Source organism: Pongo abelii, chromosome 8 (genome assembly GCF_028885655.2).
Source record: "Pongo abelii isolate AG06213 chromosome 8, NHGRI_mPonAbe1-v2.0_pri, whole genome shotgun sequence".
In the NCBI taxonomy this organism is placed as follows: domain Eukaryota; kingdom Metazoa; phylum Chordata; class Mammalia; order Primates; family Hominidae; genus Pongo; species Pongo abelii.
In genome coordinates, this window is record NC_071993.2 from 132786898 (window position 1) to 132802950 (window position 16053).

At 39.6% G+C, this 16053-nt stretch overlaps 1 protein-coding gene and 1 long non-coding RNA gene across 4 annotated transcripts in view; one reads left to right on the top strand and one right to left on the bottom strand.

Moving 5' to 3' along the window:
- Positions 1 to 878: 878 nt before the first annotated feature.
- LOC129048385 (uncharacterized) lies at positions 879 to 1766 on the bottom strand. The gene is made up of 2 exons (XR_008510698.2): positions 1455 to 1766; positions 879 to 1089 (listed from the first exon to the last, which is right to left on the bottom strand). It is a non-coding gene; the product is annotated as an uncharacterized LOC129048385 (long non-coding RNA).
- The window catches only part of EDRF1 (erythroid differentiation regulatory factor 1), a 44670-nt gene continuing 29982 nt past the window's right edge, over positions 1366 to 16053 (top strand). The window contains exons 1-12 of one of the 3 annotated variants that reach the window (XM_024254039.3): positions 1366 to 2021; positions 3312 to 3520; positions 5177 to 5243; positions 5917 to 6042; positions 7427 to 7551; positions 7791 to 7947; positions 10850 to 10951; positions 11205 to 11326; positions 12138 to 12249; positions 15234 to 15381; positions 15465 to 15573; positions 15901 to 16012. In XM_024254039.3, coding sequence (XP_024109807.3) covers positions 1905 to 2021; positions 3312 to 3520; positions 5177 to 5243; positions 5917 to 6042; positions 7427 to 7551; positions 7791 to 7947; positions 10850 to 10951; positions 11205 to 11326; positions 12138 to 12249; positions 15234 to 15381; positions 15465 to 15573; positions 15901 to 16012 — 1506 coding nt within the window. In that variant the 5' untranslated portion in view covers positions 1366 to 1904. The remainder of the gene's footprint in view (positions 2022 to 3311; positions 3521 to 5176; positions 5244 to 5916; positions 6043 to 7426; positions 7552 to 7790; positions 7948 to 10849; positions 10952 to 11204; positions 11327 to 12137; positions 12250 to 15233; positions 15382 to 15464; positions 15574 to 15900; positions 16013 to 16053) is intronic. The other 2 variants (XM_024254041.3, XM_024254040.3) reach the window with 2 other exon arrangements.

The following is a 16053-nucleotide window of genomic DNA, read 5'->3' on the forward strand; positions in this document are numbered from 1 at the left end:
GGTTTCACCGTGTTAGCCAGGATGGTCTCCATCTCCTGACCTCGTGATCCACCCGCGTCGGCCTCCCAAAGTGCTGGGATTACAGGCGTGAGCCACCGCGCTAGGCCACACATTGGCTTTTTAAAATTTCACTTATCACTTAACATTATATGATATGCAATTTAAATGTTCTTAAATATTCCTGAAAAACAAGTTTATGGTTGCACAGGGTTTATTTTGTACCAAAACCAGATTTGACTATCCTCCTCTTAGTGTTAGATATTATGTTCAACTTTTCACCATAAAAAACAATGCATAACTTGCAAAAACCAAAAAAGAATTGTTGGCTGCAACATTCAAACAAAATGATAAAAATCAAAATCAATACATGTTGAAGTAAATGTCTACAAAATACACTATTATATCAAATTCACTGTTAAATTTAATTCATTATTAAATTTAAAGACGGAGTCTTACTATCGCCCAGGCTGGAGTGCAGTGTTGCCATCTCAGCTCACTGCAACCTCTGCCTCCCAGGTTCAAGCGATTCTCCTGCTTCAGCCTCCCTAGTAGCTGGGATTACAGGCGCCCACCACCACACCTGGCTAATTTTTGTATTTTTAGTAGAGATGGGGTTTCACCCTGTTGGTCAGGCTGGTCTCGATCTCCTGACCTCGGGCGATCTGCCCACCTCGGCCTCCCAAAGTGCAGGGATTACAGGCGTGAGCCACCGCGCCCGGCCTGTTAAATTTAATTCATAAATTGTTTTGTTACATTTGAAAGCAATTTGTGAGTTGTATGCTTGCTCATCAGGAGCATTCCTGAAAACGGACAGGACAGTGAGTTATCAGAGCCAAACGTGAATTACAAATTAAGACAGCCAAACTGCAAGAGCCAAGTTAATTTTTAAAAACACTTTCTGTATCTTACGGCACAACAAAACACTTTTACTACAAAACATGTATTGTATAACGGATGTGACTGCGTTTGACAGTTTGAGATGACATTGAGGAGTGTGAAAGAGAGCCTGGACCTTCAAAGCTTGCAAACGGCCGGGGCTATTTCTCCACCTTCTCGTTACTCAAAGCGCTGGCATCGTTTCCTGGGAACCTGTGACAAATACCGAGTCTCAGGCCCATCCAGCGCGCCCGAATGGAAACCCAGGCGTTATGAGGCCCCAGGTGCTGCCTCTCACGGGTCCTGCACCACCTGGGACCCCGCAAGCAGCGGGCATGCCGGGCCCCCAGGAGCCTCCGAAAGCCACCCATTCCCTAAACGGGGAGGGCCTCGTCCGCGCGTCCTAGCGCCCTCCCCGGAAGCCCCGCCGCTCCCACACCCAGGATGGGGCCACATGGGCACTAAAAGGCGGGCAGGAGCGCCCAGTCTTGAGATGGCTGGCTCGCCTTTCCAGTCCGGGCCCTCGGGGTGCCCGTGTGAAAAGATGTGACACTGCATCCTGGGTTAGAAGTGCGAACCTCTCACTAATTCACGTAACGGGAGCCGCCGGTAGCGCTGACTGCTGCACCTCCCCTCCCACGCGGACACTACCTGTAGGCTAGGATGACCCCCAGAACTGTTTGCCAACAAAGACATGCAGGGGGCGGAGCCTGAGCGTCAGATACCGAGAGCGGCGTGCAGAGGGCGGAGCCTAGGGGTCAGATACCGCGAGAAGTAGTCTCCCGAAGAGGTTCGGACAAGCGCAGGCGCACTACAATTCCCGCCCTGGCTGCGAAGGTGGCACCCGCAGCGGGAGGCGGGGCCGGGCCTATGGGACAAAGATCGCGAGATTTAATGGCGCCTCAAAGCTACTTCTTCCTGGCAGAGACCGGAAGTGCGGTCCGCGGAGCGTCTCTGGCGCTTACCCTGCTTTGGGCCTGGGTTGCTGCTGCTGCTCCTCCGCTCCCCTTTCGTATCGCCTGCCCTGGATGGAAGTGATGGGGGATGCCAAGGAGGCCGGAGCCGAGGGGCCGCCGGCCGGGGCCGCCGCTCGAGAAGGGCTCAGCCTCCTGTCCCAGGCAGAATCCGAGGAATCTTCTGCACAGGTGAGTCCTCCGCGGAGGGGGACCTGCCAGGGATGCGGGAGCCGAGGACCCGCTCCACCGGGGAGGGATGCCACGGTTCCCGGCAGATTCTGGAGGCTTCTCCATGTTTCCCTGACACCCCCAAAACAGGGAGTGGAAGTCCATGTTCCATTCGGCAGGTATTCGTATTAAAAGCAGTTCTGGTAGCCGACAGGTGAATTAGATACGATCTCTGCTCTCAAGGAGGGTACATGTAAATATGTCATTCCAAAACGTGGAACAGTCGTGCAAAGCAGGAGGGAAGAAACGGTGCCAGGTAGTGACTCGCCGAGAATGAGACCGAACTAATTCACAAAAGGTGTAAAATGTTTGCAGTGCAGAAAAGGGACTGCGTGAAAGGTTAGAATATTGAACCCAGACACCGAACTTGCTTTGGGAGTGTGCAAGTGCAGGCTGTGAGGAACGAACCCCCAATGCCTTGCTATGAAGTTAGAGACTCAAGAGTATTTGAACCATGCATGCATGCATGAACCGATGCATCGATTACTAAATATTTCCATTAAAACAAAAAGCCCAAATGTTCCACCAGACTATTTTATGAATGATGTGTTATTAAAATTAAAATAAATCTTTGGCCGGGCGCGGTGGCTCACGCCTGTAATCCTAGCACTTTGGGAGGCCGAGGTGGGTGGATCACCTGAGGTCGGGGAGTTTGAGACCAGCCTGGCAAACATGGCAAAACCCTGTCTCTACTAAAAGTACAAAAATTAGCCGGACGTGGTAGTGCACGCCTGTAATTCCAGCTACTGGGAGGCTGAGGCAGGAGAATGGCTTGAACCCCAGAAGCCGAGATTGCAGTGAGCCATGATTGCTCCACTGCACTCCAGCCTGGGCGACAAAGCAAGACTACGTCTCAAAAAAAAAAAAAAAAAAAGAATTAAAATACATCTTTAATACTGAAAATAGGCTTTACTAAAGTTTGCATTTAGTTAACGTGATACCATTGAGTCTCCTTGGTTTCTGCTTCTCCACTTTACATGAATAAATTTTAAAAGGTAGAGTGGGTGGTGCATTTTCCAGCTGATAACCATAACCATCATACTCCTTGACTCATCTTTTTTCTTTGAAGTTGGTGTAAAAGAACTAAGTAAATGTTACCATTTATGCTCAAATTTATTAAGTGCTGTTAGTAACATGTGGCATACGTTCCTTGTGAAGCCTGGTGTGACAGGTTCTTGTTTTCTTTTTATAAAGGTGAGATTTTTCGTTCCTAGTAATTTTCATTAAAGTTTCACCCAATGTGTTAATTAGGGATCAGCTTTATTTCTTGGAGGCAATGAAGTGAAGAGCCGAGCTGTGGTGAAATATTCTTCTGCCCCTCCTCGAACAGCATTTGCACGCCTTGAAGAGAAAACAGACTTGAAACTCCCACCTGCCAACTGGTTACGAGAAAGTGCCAAACTAGGGCCAGCAGGAACTACCATTCTTGGCAACAGCAAGAAAAGCAAGCCATTTTCAAGGTAAATATTAATCAGTGGCATTTTTACCTGCCCCTCCACCTTCACTTAAAACTCTTATTTGCTTTTAAATTCAGTTTGTAATGCCCATTAACTTGTCGAGATTTCTGTTTAGAGAAAGATCACATTTGATTTTCAAAGGCTTTTTATTCTGATAATAGATGATGTTACAACATGAAGATGTGCATGCAATATCAATTGCATATGCTTCTTTCAAGTCAACGTCCTGTTATTAGCAAAGATGAGTTTTGACTGCCAAAGTTCAATCAGCCCTTTTATTTTAGCCAATTTGCATACCTTTTGAATATGTGAATACAAAGGATCAGCTTGGTGCATGAGGAGGAAAACCTTGAACATTGCTTCATCTTTCCTGTGGAGTTTTTCATTAAATGGTGGCAGGTTGACCTGGAAAAGCCAGATTTAAAAACCCAGCGTGTTGGGTGACCTACACCTTGACTTTGACACCAGAACTGATGGTGTTCAAAGTTGAGAGAGTGGCCTGAGGTCTTACAGAGAAAAATGTATTAATGTCCATATTGTAGGCTATTTAATGTGTAGCGTTCTCTTTTCTTCTTCCCCCTTCTCAGCAACTCAATCTAAAATATTTCCATGTAACTTGTAGCAAGAGGCACAAATACACTAATACTTTATGAGCTGCTAGTTTGGAAATTATCCTAAAGCCTCAGAAAATAAAAGTTAGATTTGCAAAAATGCTGTTTGTTTGTAGCATCATTTATAGGAGCAAAAAGTTGGGAGTAACCCAAATATCATTTTTTAAAAGAATGGCTTAATCATTTATGATTTGTCGACATAATTAAATGTTGTGAGGAAATTTGAATAATTATATTGACTCTATACAAATGCTGTGGCAAGTATTTTATATGCTTATCTCATTTAATTCTCACAACTCTTTGAGATAGACACTGTTAATTATATTGCACCTGAGAAAACGGAAGCTGAGAAGGGCTAAATAATTTGGCTCAAGCATACAGTAAATCACAAAGCGTGCTTTGCTGTTAGGCGATCCTTTGTAAATGTCCTGACTCTGCCATTTAGTAGTTGGAACATGGTGATGTCGGGTACCTTTCAGGCTTGTAGACTATAGATGTGCTTCAGGTGGTATGTGGCATCAGTTGGCTGCTCAATTAAAATTTTTTTTTTTAATTTCCTTTTGTTGTTGAATTGGTGTCAGGTGCATTTTTTCCATGTATATTTTTTAAGAGGTATTGTATATCACTAGAAACACAATCTCAGAAAGTAAAATCCTGATAAATGTTTCTGTTTCTGTTTTTCTTATCTCTCCACCTAAAAAGAATAAAATTTTGAACTATTTTCCCTTGGAGACTTTGGGTTTTGTGATTACAAAAATAAAAAATAATTGTTTTTATTCTAAATATTTCCTACTGGATGCTTCTAATGATTATTACCATGTTTTATCAAATCTAAGATGCCATTGACTTTAAGACACATCATTATTTTAGTACCACTAAGAAGGAAAAACTTGCCAACTGTAATGGTGATACACATCCTGGTTTCAGAGTTGTTAAAATGTGGAAAATGTGTATCCTAGAAGCAATGAGCTACAGTATTGTTATTAAGCTCTACTTGCATGATTATGAGCAGGACCTTATAACCTGTGTCCTTTTTTCTCTTTGGTAGCTTTGGCATGGCGTATGACTTTATTGATTCAGTGGGAAATGATGTGGATGTTGTCTCTGACTCTGAAGTAAGTGTTATTTGTCGCTTAATGTAATTTTGGGGGTGTTTTGTGATAGGTGTTTTATATCATGCTGTGTTTTGCATGATATAAATGTGCAAGTCTTGAGAAATTAGTGATGAAATAAGATAAAACTTACCTGATTATTGAATATCTTTTTTGTTATTAAAGTATCATTGTTTACCACGTTTATTTAAAGAGGAAGGAATAATCAATCCCCAAACACTGGCAGTGGTAATAATATACTGATGGTTATATTTTAATGATAGTAATTGAAACTGATAATAGCGTTTGGGATTATTCTGTATATGTTACCAGTTGAGTTACAAACGATATTTCTAGTAAAATCTATTGATCCTTAGTGGCTTTGATCTGATATGCTAAAAGCCTGGGTCAGCATAACAGTGTGATGTATACACCCTTAACTTTAAGAAATCCTATCATGTAAAAATAAATGTTTGATTGTCACTAACATAGTGTGACTCATAAAGTGTACGTGATTCTGGTTTGAAAGCTCCGTCCTCTGTGGGTTTGCATGTAGCTTTTTGTTTAAAGTTCTGTTTGTATAACCTTAAGGAAATAAGGTTTATTGTGCTTTAAAATGAATGAAGCTAAAATTTAAAAGATTCCAAATCACACTAAAACAGTCTTTCTAAACTATTTTTTCTCTTAATTTTTTAAGAACATAAAAAAACTCCTGAAAATTCCCTACAGCAAGTCGCACGTGAGCATGGCAGTACACCGCATAGGAAGGACTCTCTTACTAGATGAGCTAGATATTCAAGAACTCTTTATGAGATCGTCTCAGGTAATGCTTTTGTGAAAAAATCCAACAAAACATTAACAGCTTAAGAGCACTAGAAATATGATTTTGTTTCAGAGAATGGCCAAAGTGGAAATGTAGTTGAGTACTTCAACAATCGAGAAATTGAAAGTTTCACTGAAGATAGAAAAGCTTGAATGAAGAAAAAAGAAGAGAATGAGAATGGTGAAGAAAATTATTTTATTGATTCCAACAGCCAGATTCTTTCTTACAAGAAAAAAGATGAAGCCAATGAAGAAAGTTGTGAAAAAATCTGTGAAATTTAAGGGACTAGTTTAATATTTTTAAAAATCCTTTAACGTCTCCCTTAAACAGATTCTCATGAAACATGGTTACTGGAAAATGTGAAAAATATTAGAAGCTGTTCCTATGAATAAATACAGTGATGTTCCGATGATGACGTTTCAGTCAGCGATGGACTACATATACTGGTGGTCCCATAAGATTATAATATACTGTATTTTTACTGTATTTACAATGTTTAGATACACAAATACTTCAGTACAGTGACATGTACAGATTTGTAGCCTGGGAGCAATAGGCTATACCATATGACCTAGGTACGGAGTAGGCTGTACCATCCAGGTTTCCATAAGTAACACTGTGATGTTCACACCAGGACAAAATCACCTAATGACGCGCTTCTCAGAATATATCCCCATTGTTAAATGACACATGGCTGTAGTTATTAGAGTTAATTGATGCTCTTTAGCCTAGATTCTCAAATTGTATGTTGATAAGGACTGTTTTTCCCACATGTTGAGAATGGATACTTGTGAAAAACATAATAACATTGTTGCAGTTTCACAAGGACTACCCTCCATATCTGTACTTTTCTTGGGCTGGCAAGAAATAGTTCATGGTCAGTCTTTAAAGAATATTACTACAGTGCTTTGATAAAGAAAATTAAGTTATGGTGATTTAAATGACATTTAAAATAAGTGTTTTTTTCCTTTGAGAAGACCACAGTTTAGTTCATCATGTGAGTATGAGCCTAGGCACTGGGATGTGACAGTGAACAAATCACAGGCCTTGCTCCTTAGCAGTTCATTGTTTTGGGTTATAAACACATACACAGATCATTTCAATATAGTGTGCAAAGTGGGACCTACTCCAGCTGCTAAGGAACATGTTATAGAGAAGACTCACCTCTCCCAGCCTGGCTTAGGAGGAGGAAGACGGGTTTCCTTTAGAAAACAAAAAACAAAAGAAAGGTGGTATGAATTGACCCAGAAAGATATGTTTTTAATGAGTATGTGTTTATGAAACTATTCAAAAAATAATAGGAGCCTTTTCTGTAAGCTAGTACTAGGTAACATTGTTTCGACTGTGTGTGTTGTATTAATAATATGTATCTCATGTTATCCAGACTGGTGACTGGACATGGTTGAAAGAGTTTTATCAAAGACTAATCGATCAGAAGTGGCAGAGGAAGAAAAAGAGCAAAGAGCACTGGTATCAAAAGGCAATTCTTTCCAAGTTTTTATATTACAGGTACTTGGCTACTTATTTATCTCTAAAGAGAAAAAGGGAATTCTGATCTAAAATTTAGTGTGAAGCTTAATCAAGTAATAATTTAAGTTTTGCCCCTGTGATACTGTTAACATTTGTTTCATATTTCTTTTTTACAAGATGTATGCTTAATTACAGATTGTAGTTTTTATAAACGGGTAGACTGTTGCATAAAGTTAACTTTAGTAACAGCGATCCTTTTTTATTTCTGATTTGGCCAGTATCAATGGTGATGGAGCTGCTCAGCCTGTCTCATCCACCACAGAACAGCAGGAATCATCCAGTTCAGATCAGACAAATGATTCGGAAGGGGCTTCATGGCCTGCTCCCTTCGAAATGCCTTCCTCAGTTTCTGAAGATCCCAGTGCTTCCAGTCAGGTTAGTACTTAAATGGTAATTCTAGAAACTCCCATAGGAAGACAAAACCTTTTTAAACATCTCGTTAAAAAAAAAAAAAGATGAACAGGACTAAGAAATATTCTGTCAGCTTATGGAATGGGGGAAAAAAGACTTCTATAAATTTATGGAATGGGAGAAATACTTTTTAGTTTTTCACAATAGAATTTACAAGAGCTATTATAAGTGGGGAGATCAGATTTTTTTATTAAATCGAAATATTTTATAGTAGTTGACTGATATGTTTATTAATACTGATTATCTCCTTAAAGTGATGAGTATTATATAGAGATACAGTATATTTTAACTATAAATACTATAGTTAGTTATTTTTAACTATAAATAATGTTTTAACTATAAATACCTGTCAATATTTGATAGACATTTCCTATCAAATATTGAGACTCAGAGGCCCATTTGTAATTTAAGTTCTAACCTTTTTAACATAACTTTCAGTCAGATTGTTAGGCCTAAAATATCCCTTTAAGATTTTCCGGATAAAATTGCTGGAACTTAGTCCACATTCGTGTTATAAAAGTTTTAGGAAAGAGAACGGACTAGGTTGTCCATTTTATCTCTTACATCCTTTTTCTTCTTAATGCTTGTTTATTTTTGTACTTACTGTATCTATCAAAGAATAAAATAAAGCCATAGATGTAAATTGTGACATGTCTATTTTCAGGAAAATAGGTTGATAAATAGATAATAAGATCTGTGACTTGATAAATTACGTCTTCCCTCTTGCTGTGTGTTCCCACATATTGAGCACTATTCAACCAGATTGTTTCAATCTTCACAAATTATAGGAAGCAGATACATGCAACTCGATTTTAGTTTCAGTAGGTTTAAAATAGAGACAGCGTCCCATAAAACTCCATAATGAATTTAAATTTTTTTCAAAAGTGAGAAAAATGTAAGGAAAAGGAAGGAAGTAATTAATACGCAAATCACATAGTGGTAACAACCAAAAAGTAGGGATGTTCTATGATTCAGAAGGGAGAAAAGACTACATAATACAAATACTACCCTCCTATTACCCATGTCACCCATCTCCCAGTGTTATTCTGTCTTTACCTTGTTTGGGAATTACCGTGAAAACTCTTGGAGACTTGGGAATCTGTAGACTTGCGTGTTGAGGAAGCAGACTGGCATTTATTGAATAGCTCTTATGCCATGTGTATGTGTGTACAAGGTTTTTTTTCATTCTTGGAGCTGCATATTGTACAAATAAGTAACGTTCATCAAAAGATGTTTCACATGGTCATACAGCTGGCGAAACTCTCAGGCTAGGGCTTAAACCCAGATCTTTCTGCCTGCAGAGGCCTGTTCCTCCAGCAGTACTCCACTGTGTCTGTGTGCTCCACACACAGCAAGGCCCTACTAACAGTCAGATCGTCGTAGTAGTGGTGTACCCCTAGGCATAGCTAGCTTGCCTTAAGAGTCTCTTACAGAGTACTTTTCTTATATTGCCTAAATAGAGTTTAAAGTTCTCTTAGGATTCCTGAGGGAGAGGACAAGGCACAATAGAAGTGCTAGAGAGCCACCTGTGCTTGTAGTCACACACGCTTCCCAGGCAGGTGCCAAGCCTACTGGCACACACAGATGACAAGTAAGACAGATGTTTGTGGAATAAGCAACACATACATTCCTGTCTTGGGTTCTGTTGAGGCAATGACATTAAAAGCTTAAAGTAGTATTTCTTAATGGCAGTATTACTTTCCTAATGATTGGAAAATTGAGTGGTAGGCTGAGTTTACCCAGTGTCAAAGGGCCCAAGCGTATTCCAAAATGTATTCCAGGCCGGGTGCAGTGGCTTACACCTGTAATCCCAGCACTTTGGGAGGCCGAGGTGGGTGGATCACTTGAGGCCAGGAGTTAGAGACCAGCCTGGCCAACACGGCGAAACCCCATCTCTATTTAAAAAAAAAAAAATTAGCCGAGCATGGTGGCACGCGCCTGTAATCCCAGCTACGCGGGAGGCTGAGGTAGGAGAATTGCTTGAACCCGGGAGGCAGAGGTTGCAGTGAGCTGAGATCGCGTCACTGCACTCTGGCCTGGGCAACTCTGTCTCAAAAAAAAAAAAATGTATCCCAGAGAATATCTTAAGAACAAAAAGTGTTCTGAGATTAAATACATTTGGGAAACATTTGTTTTTACAAAGGTAAAGTAGATTTTTCTATTGCAGGATTGCTTATTGCTTATTATATATTTATTGTTTGAATATCGATAAATATTGTTACTCCACAAAAGTGAGTAGATGATAAACGTCATCTTTCAAACCTGACTCTGGAAAATTTTCATTCAGTTTCCCAGGAACTAGTGTTCTGTGAAACACTCATCAGGAAATGCTAAACTGGAGATTGTTAAGATAATGAGTATCTCAAACTGTGGCTGAGTAAGATTTCTTAGGGTTTCTTTTTTTTAAGAGACAGAGTCTCACTATGTTGTCCAGGCTGGATTCGAACTCCTGGGCTCAAGCAGTCCTCCCCTGTCGACCTCCCAAATAGCTTGGACTACAAGCATGTGCCATCGTGCCCGGCCAGTGTCTTAGGAATTTTTAAATTCAATATAGATGGAGTAGGCTGAAAGAGCAGTGGTAATCAGATGCACCAAAAAAGAGAAAAATGAAAAACTTTGAAAGTTTAGAATAATCTTTAATCTGTCTCACTTGAGTAAGATCTAAATGTGATTCGCTTCTTATAGTAGCTATGATCATTAGCCAAAGCAAGCCACCCAATGAGGAGTGTTATTATTTGTATTGGCCTAATGCACAATGGTAGATTTGAAGTGTGTGCTTTGAATATTTAGGTGATACTGTCAATAGTGGGTCAATTTTAAGAAATGTTGACAGCAGAATCACTCCTTATCCTTGCACTTTTCACAGGGAAGTGAGCCTCTTGAACCCTCATACATAGTGGGGCATGTGGCCTCAGCCCCCAAAGAACAAAACCTGATTACTTTATTCAATGACGGGGAGCACAGTCAGGTATGCTTTCCATGGTGTCCAAGGTGACAGCAAATCCCCAGTCTACTTCGTCATTTCAAAACTAGTCTAAGTTGAAATTGATAGGGAAAAACTCCACTTGATCCTGAAATTGCTTTCTAAGCATCTTTGTGTTCTTAGCTCTGGGGCCTGACTTTGTCTTCTTTGTCTCTTCCTTTTTCTAGTCTTTTTATGGATCATGGGGGGAAATTACACATTGACTGTTTATTATAATCCTCCCTATTTTAAATCACAGGGTCTTAAAAATGATTTTGTTCGGAATATTCTATGGACATTTGAAGATATCCATATGTTGGTTGGCTCCAACATGCCCATATTTGGAGGAGGCAGATACCCAGCAGTCAGCTTACGTCTCAGGTAAACCAACATCGTACCCCTCCTCAAGCTTATGGTATTTAAATTCTTCCTTTAGAATCAGTGTTCCATCAGACGGAGGTTGCAGTGAGCCAAGATCATGCTACTGCACTCCAGCCTAGGCGAAAGAGCAAGACTCGTCTCAAAAAAGGAAGAATCAGTGTTCCATCTGTTTGGGCATCTTCCTCTTTCTCTAGGTTTTTTCACCTCCCTCCTTCCCCTGCCAGTTGAAATGGCCACATTAAGGAAGGAGCTACTGTCAGCAGATGCTGAAAGGCAGGCCTATAGCTGAGTCTTCATTCTAGACCTCATTGAATAGAGCCAGAGGTTTGTTGGACTGGCCTAGTCTTAGGTCTGAATCTACAACTTGTGAGAATATTCAAGAGAGTTTATTTAATTAGTTAGAGAGCTTCCTACTAACTACTTGTGAGCATTTTTCTTAATGCTCCACGTGTATTTGTTGACATTAGCCAATGTGAATTCTAAATTAAGCATGGTCTTGTATTCAGTCTTTCTTCAAGTTGTGTGTGAGGAGCAGGCAGTAGGCTCACAGTCCTTTCCTATCATGTTGTCTTCTATTCTTACTGAAAACTTACCAATGTCAGTTAGAAATACAAACAAGCTTTTGGAAAGATGTTAAATATAGCACAACCACTAAGCTGCATGTGCATATCTTATCAGAAAAGAAAGCATAGATGGCATTTTCTATCTAGAGAGGACAGCTTAAAATACTTAAATAGTGAAATAACTTTCAGATGATTCATTAAGGAACATCTTAATTAAACCAAATAACACTAGAAATGTATATTTTTAGGGATAACAACAAACCAATTAATGTGCTAACTGGAATTGACTATTGGTTGGACAACTTGATATGCAATGTACCAGAGCTTGTGATGTGTTTTCATGTAAATGGAATTGTACAGGTAAGATACAGTGTGATTTTTCTGATCTCTCGAATGCAAATTGGTACAGAGAGTTCCTCACCAAAGTCTTTACGGCCCTAAAGTACTAGGGTGCATTTTTGCCAGGGAAGATAGCTGTGAATAAACTGAATTTGGGTGTACATTTAAGTTGGTGATAACAGAATTCTAGATGTTATAGAAATATAATTTTACAGGTAATTTGGAGGAAGTTCATAAATATATGAAAACCTGCATTTGTAGCCATAGAACTCTAATTTTAATGCCAAGCACTCATTAATAATTAACTGAAAGTGTCTATACAATGGAGGTGTTTCTTCGTTATTCAAATATCTACTCAGTACATGCAAAGTTTTAGGGAAAGGTCTTGTAAAAATTGCGTATGGTAGATAGCTTACATAGCAAATTCTTATTGAGCATATTCTATTTAGAAGACACGTATCCCCATTATAAGTGTTGGGGGAAGCCAGGCGTGTTGGCTTATTCCTGTAATCCCAAGATACTCAGGAGACTGAGGCAGGAGGATCACTTGAAGCCAAGAGTTCAAGACCAACCTGGGCAACATAGTGAGACCCTAATTGTAGAAAAAAACGCACACACTTAGTTGGGCATGGTGGTACGTGTCTGTAGTCCCAGCTACTTGGGGGGTTGAAGCAGGAGGATCACTTGAGCCCAGGAGTTTGAGGCTGCAGTGAGCTATGATCGTGCCAGTATGAGTGACAGAGCAAGACCCTGTCTCAAAAAAATTAAAAATTGAGAATTTAAACGATAATTGTTGAAGGAAAACAAAGAATAAGCTTGGTTGTTACTCAGAAAGAGATAATCTAATGGGAAATAATATGCAGAGAGAACAGTAGGAGACAGATAAGAATTAGAAGTGTAATACACAGAAGTCGAGATCATCAGAGAAGGGGGTGAGCACTTCCATTCAGGTCTGGAGGAAAGACTTTGTGGAAGAAGGGACATCTTAACTGAGTCCTGAATGATAGCTAGTATCTCAAAAAATAAGAGCTGGATTTTAAAAGTCTAGTGTAAATACATGAAAGGATTGATAATAAATCCAGCTAGGGAACACAGGATTTATGTAGCAGAATAGCTGCAAGTAAGGTTGGAAAAGTCATGGTCAAATGATGGAGATCTTAAATGTTGAGCTAAGGAGTATGGACTTGGTTCGGTTGGTAATCTGGAATCAGAGAAGGCTTTGCATCTAGGAGGGGAAATTTGTTGTGTTAGAAAATTAATTTAGAGATAGCATATAGGACAGAAAAGGAGGACTTAGAGACAAGAAAACCGGAGGCATTGTACCATTTTGCAGATAGTATAATGTACTTTCCACTAGAGAGGAACTATTAAGAATCAACAATGGTAAGAATTGATAGCATTTATTGAGTGCTTATTTTATCCAAGCACTTTGCTGAATGCTTTAAATGCTTTACCTTATTTGATCTTCTTAGCTACCTCACATGCTGTTATTCCTATTTGAAGGAAAGAGAGACTGAGGATCAAGGAGCTCAAGTGAGTTGCCCAGGGTCACCTTAGTAGTGAGTTGTGGTGCCAGTCTTTGTGCCTCTCTCTGGCTGAGGACATGCTTTGAACCATTATATTCCAACCCAGTGATTCTTAACCTGGTTGTGCATCAGAATCACTTGTGGTCTCTGAAAAAAATGCACTTGCTTGGGCCCCCAGTGTTCTAGTATCAGTAGGATGTGTACTTCTGTCTTTTCTGAAAGTCTGCTATATGATTCTGGTTTGCAGTCTTGATTGAAAACCACTGTTAGACCAGCTCCCTAAATGGCAACATTTAGTGAGAGGCTGGGGTGGGAGTGGGGAGCAAGAGAAAAGAGAGAGGCAGATAAAGCATTAGCAAGGCGGAGGGGAAGAGGAGTCAAAGGAGATTCCAGGGTTTAGGGACTAGAATAATGGTGGTGCCATTTAGTGAGATAAGGATGTTGAATTGGTTTAGACAGGGAAGGTAATATGTTTTTGTCACATGTTCAGTTTGAGGAAAGTATAAAAATGTTTAGTGAGCATTTTGAAGTTGCAGTCATTAGAGAAGTAAATTGAAGCATCATCTGCCTAGATACTGTCAGATTTCGTCACCAGAGGAATCTATTAAAATCAGACATTGGAGCCTCTCCCCATAGGGGTAAAAATAGAAGGGCATTTAGAGAGAGAGAAGGAGAACAAGAATAGCACAGATTAAAATACGGAAAAGGAGCGTTTTAAGGAAGGAAATAATCAACACTGGGGACTTCACATGAACAGAGTGGGGTGAAAATCAACCTCAGACGATTGTGTTTGGTCTTACATTCCAGTTGATTTGAAGTTTCTAGTTTTAGAGTACTTCAGAAAATGTGGCAGGAGGTGTTTAGGAGAGTGTGCACAGGAGACAAACTATGCAAAGGCACTTTGAAAATAGTGGTAGTAATGTTCACGAAGCCTTGACTCTTATTGCCACCTCCATTCCCCCGGCTCCATCCCTGTGAAGTAATAAAATCCATAGATGAAGGGAAGAGAGGTGTCTACTGGAAGGTTTCCTAAATGATTCTCTCTCCTTGAGTCACTGACTCTAGTTTCTAGCAAAAAAAAAGGCCAGAAATACATGTGTTTTAAAATCTTGCTGGGTAAATCGTACCTTCATTTACCATCTTCCCAGTTGAAAACCATTAAAGTGGAGTAAAAGTAGTCGGTATGATTTGTTCCATGTTAGAACAGAAATAAGATCATGCCTAAATCTGAGGTTCTAAATCTGGTAGTGATTCTCCATTGAAATTACTCCAATAGTGAACTGCCCTTGCTGATGGGGTGGATGAGATTCCTTTGGGAGGTTGGAGCAGAAAAAAGATTAAAAACCACTGGTTTAAACACTTTCATGCTACATAGGTCTCTGTTTGCAGGACTTCTGCATTTGGTTGCTTTTTAAAAAGAAAGGTGTTGTTTCCTTGGGTTTTCTCTTAAACTGCTTTCCATCTGTCCGTGTTTTACAGAAATATGAAATGATAAAGACAGAAGAAATTCCCAATTTGGAAAATTCTAATTTTTCTACTAAAGTCATAAAAGACATTGCACAGAATATTTTATCATTTTTGAAATCTAATTGTACCAAAGAAGGGCATACCTACTGGCTCTTTAAAGGTAAGCTATTAATACTTCTTGAGTGAACAATAATTGATTTGGGTAACTGCTGTAAAATGAGGCTTATTTGTTTTTCTTTCCAGCAAGTGGCAGTGATATAGTGAAGCTCTATGACCTCACTACTCTTTGTGAAGAAACTGAAGACAAATACCAAAATCCATTCACCATGCCAGTGGCCATTCTCTTGTACAAGTGAGTGCTTTAAGAATTTAAGATGAAGAAGTAGCCTATTATATAAAGTTTTAAAGCATACAGCCACAGTATCCAAACCAAGGCTTTTAAATGCTTTTAGGTTTTCATAGTAGGGGGAAAAATACATATACACATTGTACCAAATATTACTCAGCTTTCTTATGCCACCATAGTATAAATGTTTTGGGGGTGGTGGGTAAAGTGTAAAGTTTAATATTTTGTTGTTTCTTATAGCTCTTTGTTGGAAAGAAACAAGAGCACTCCTAGACTTGAGTCTTGCAGATAATGATGAATGGGCAGTAAAGTTGATATAAACTCTTTTTTTAGGGTTGCTTGCAACATGATGATGAAGAAGAATCAAAATAAGAAGCACTATGGAACTATTAGAACATTGCTTCTTAATTGTCTGAAATTATTGGACAAAAGCAGGCATCCTCAAGTAAGATTAACATTTATGTATTCTCTAAACAATTCTAGCAT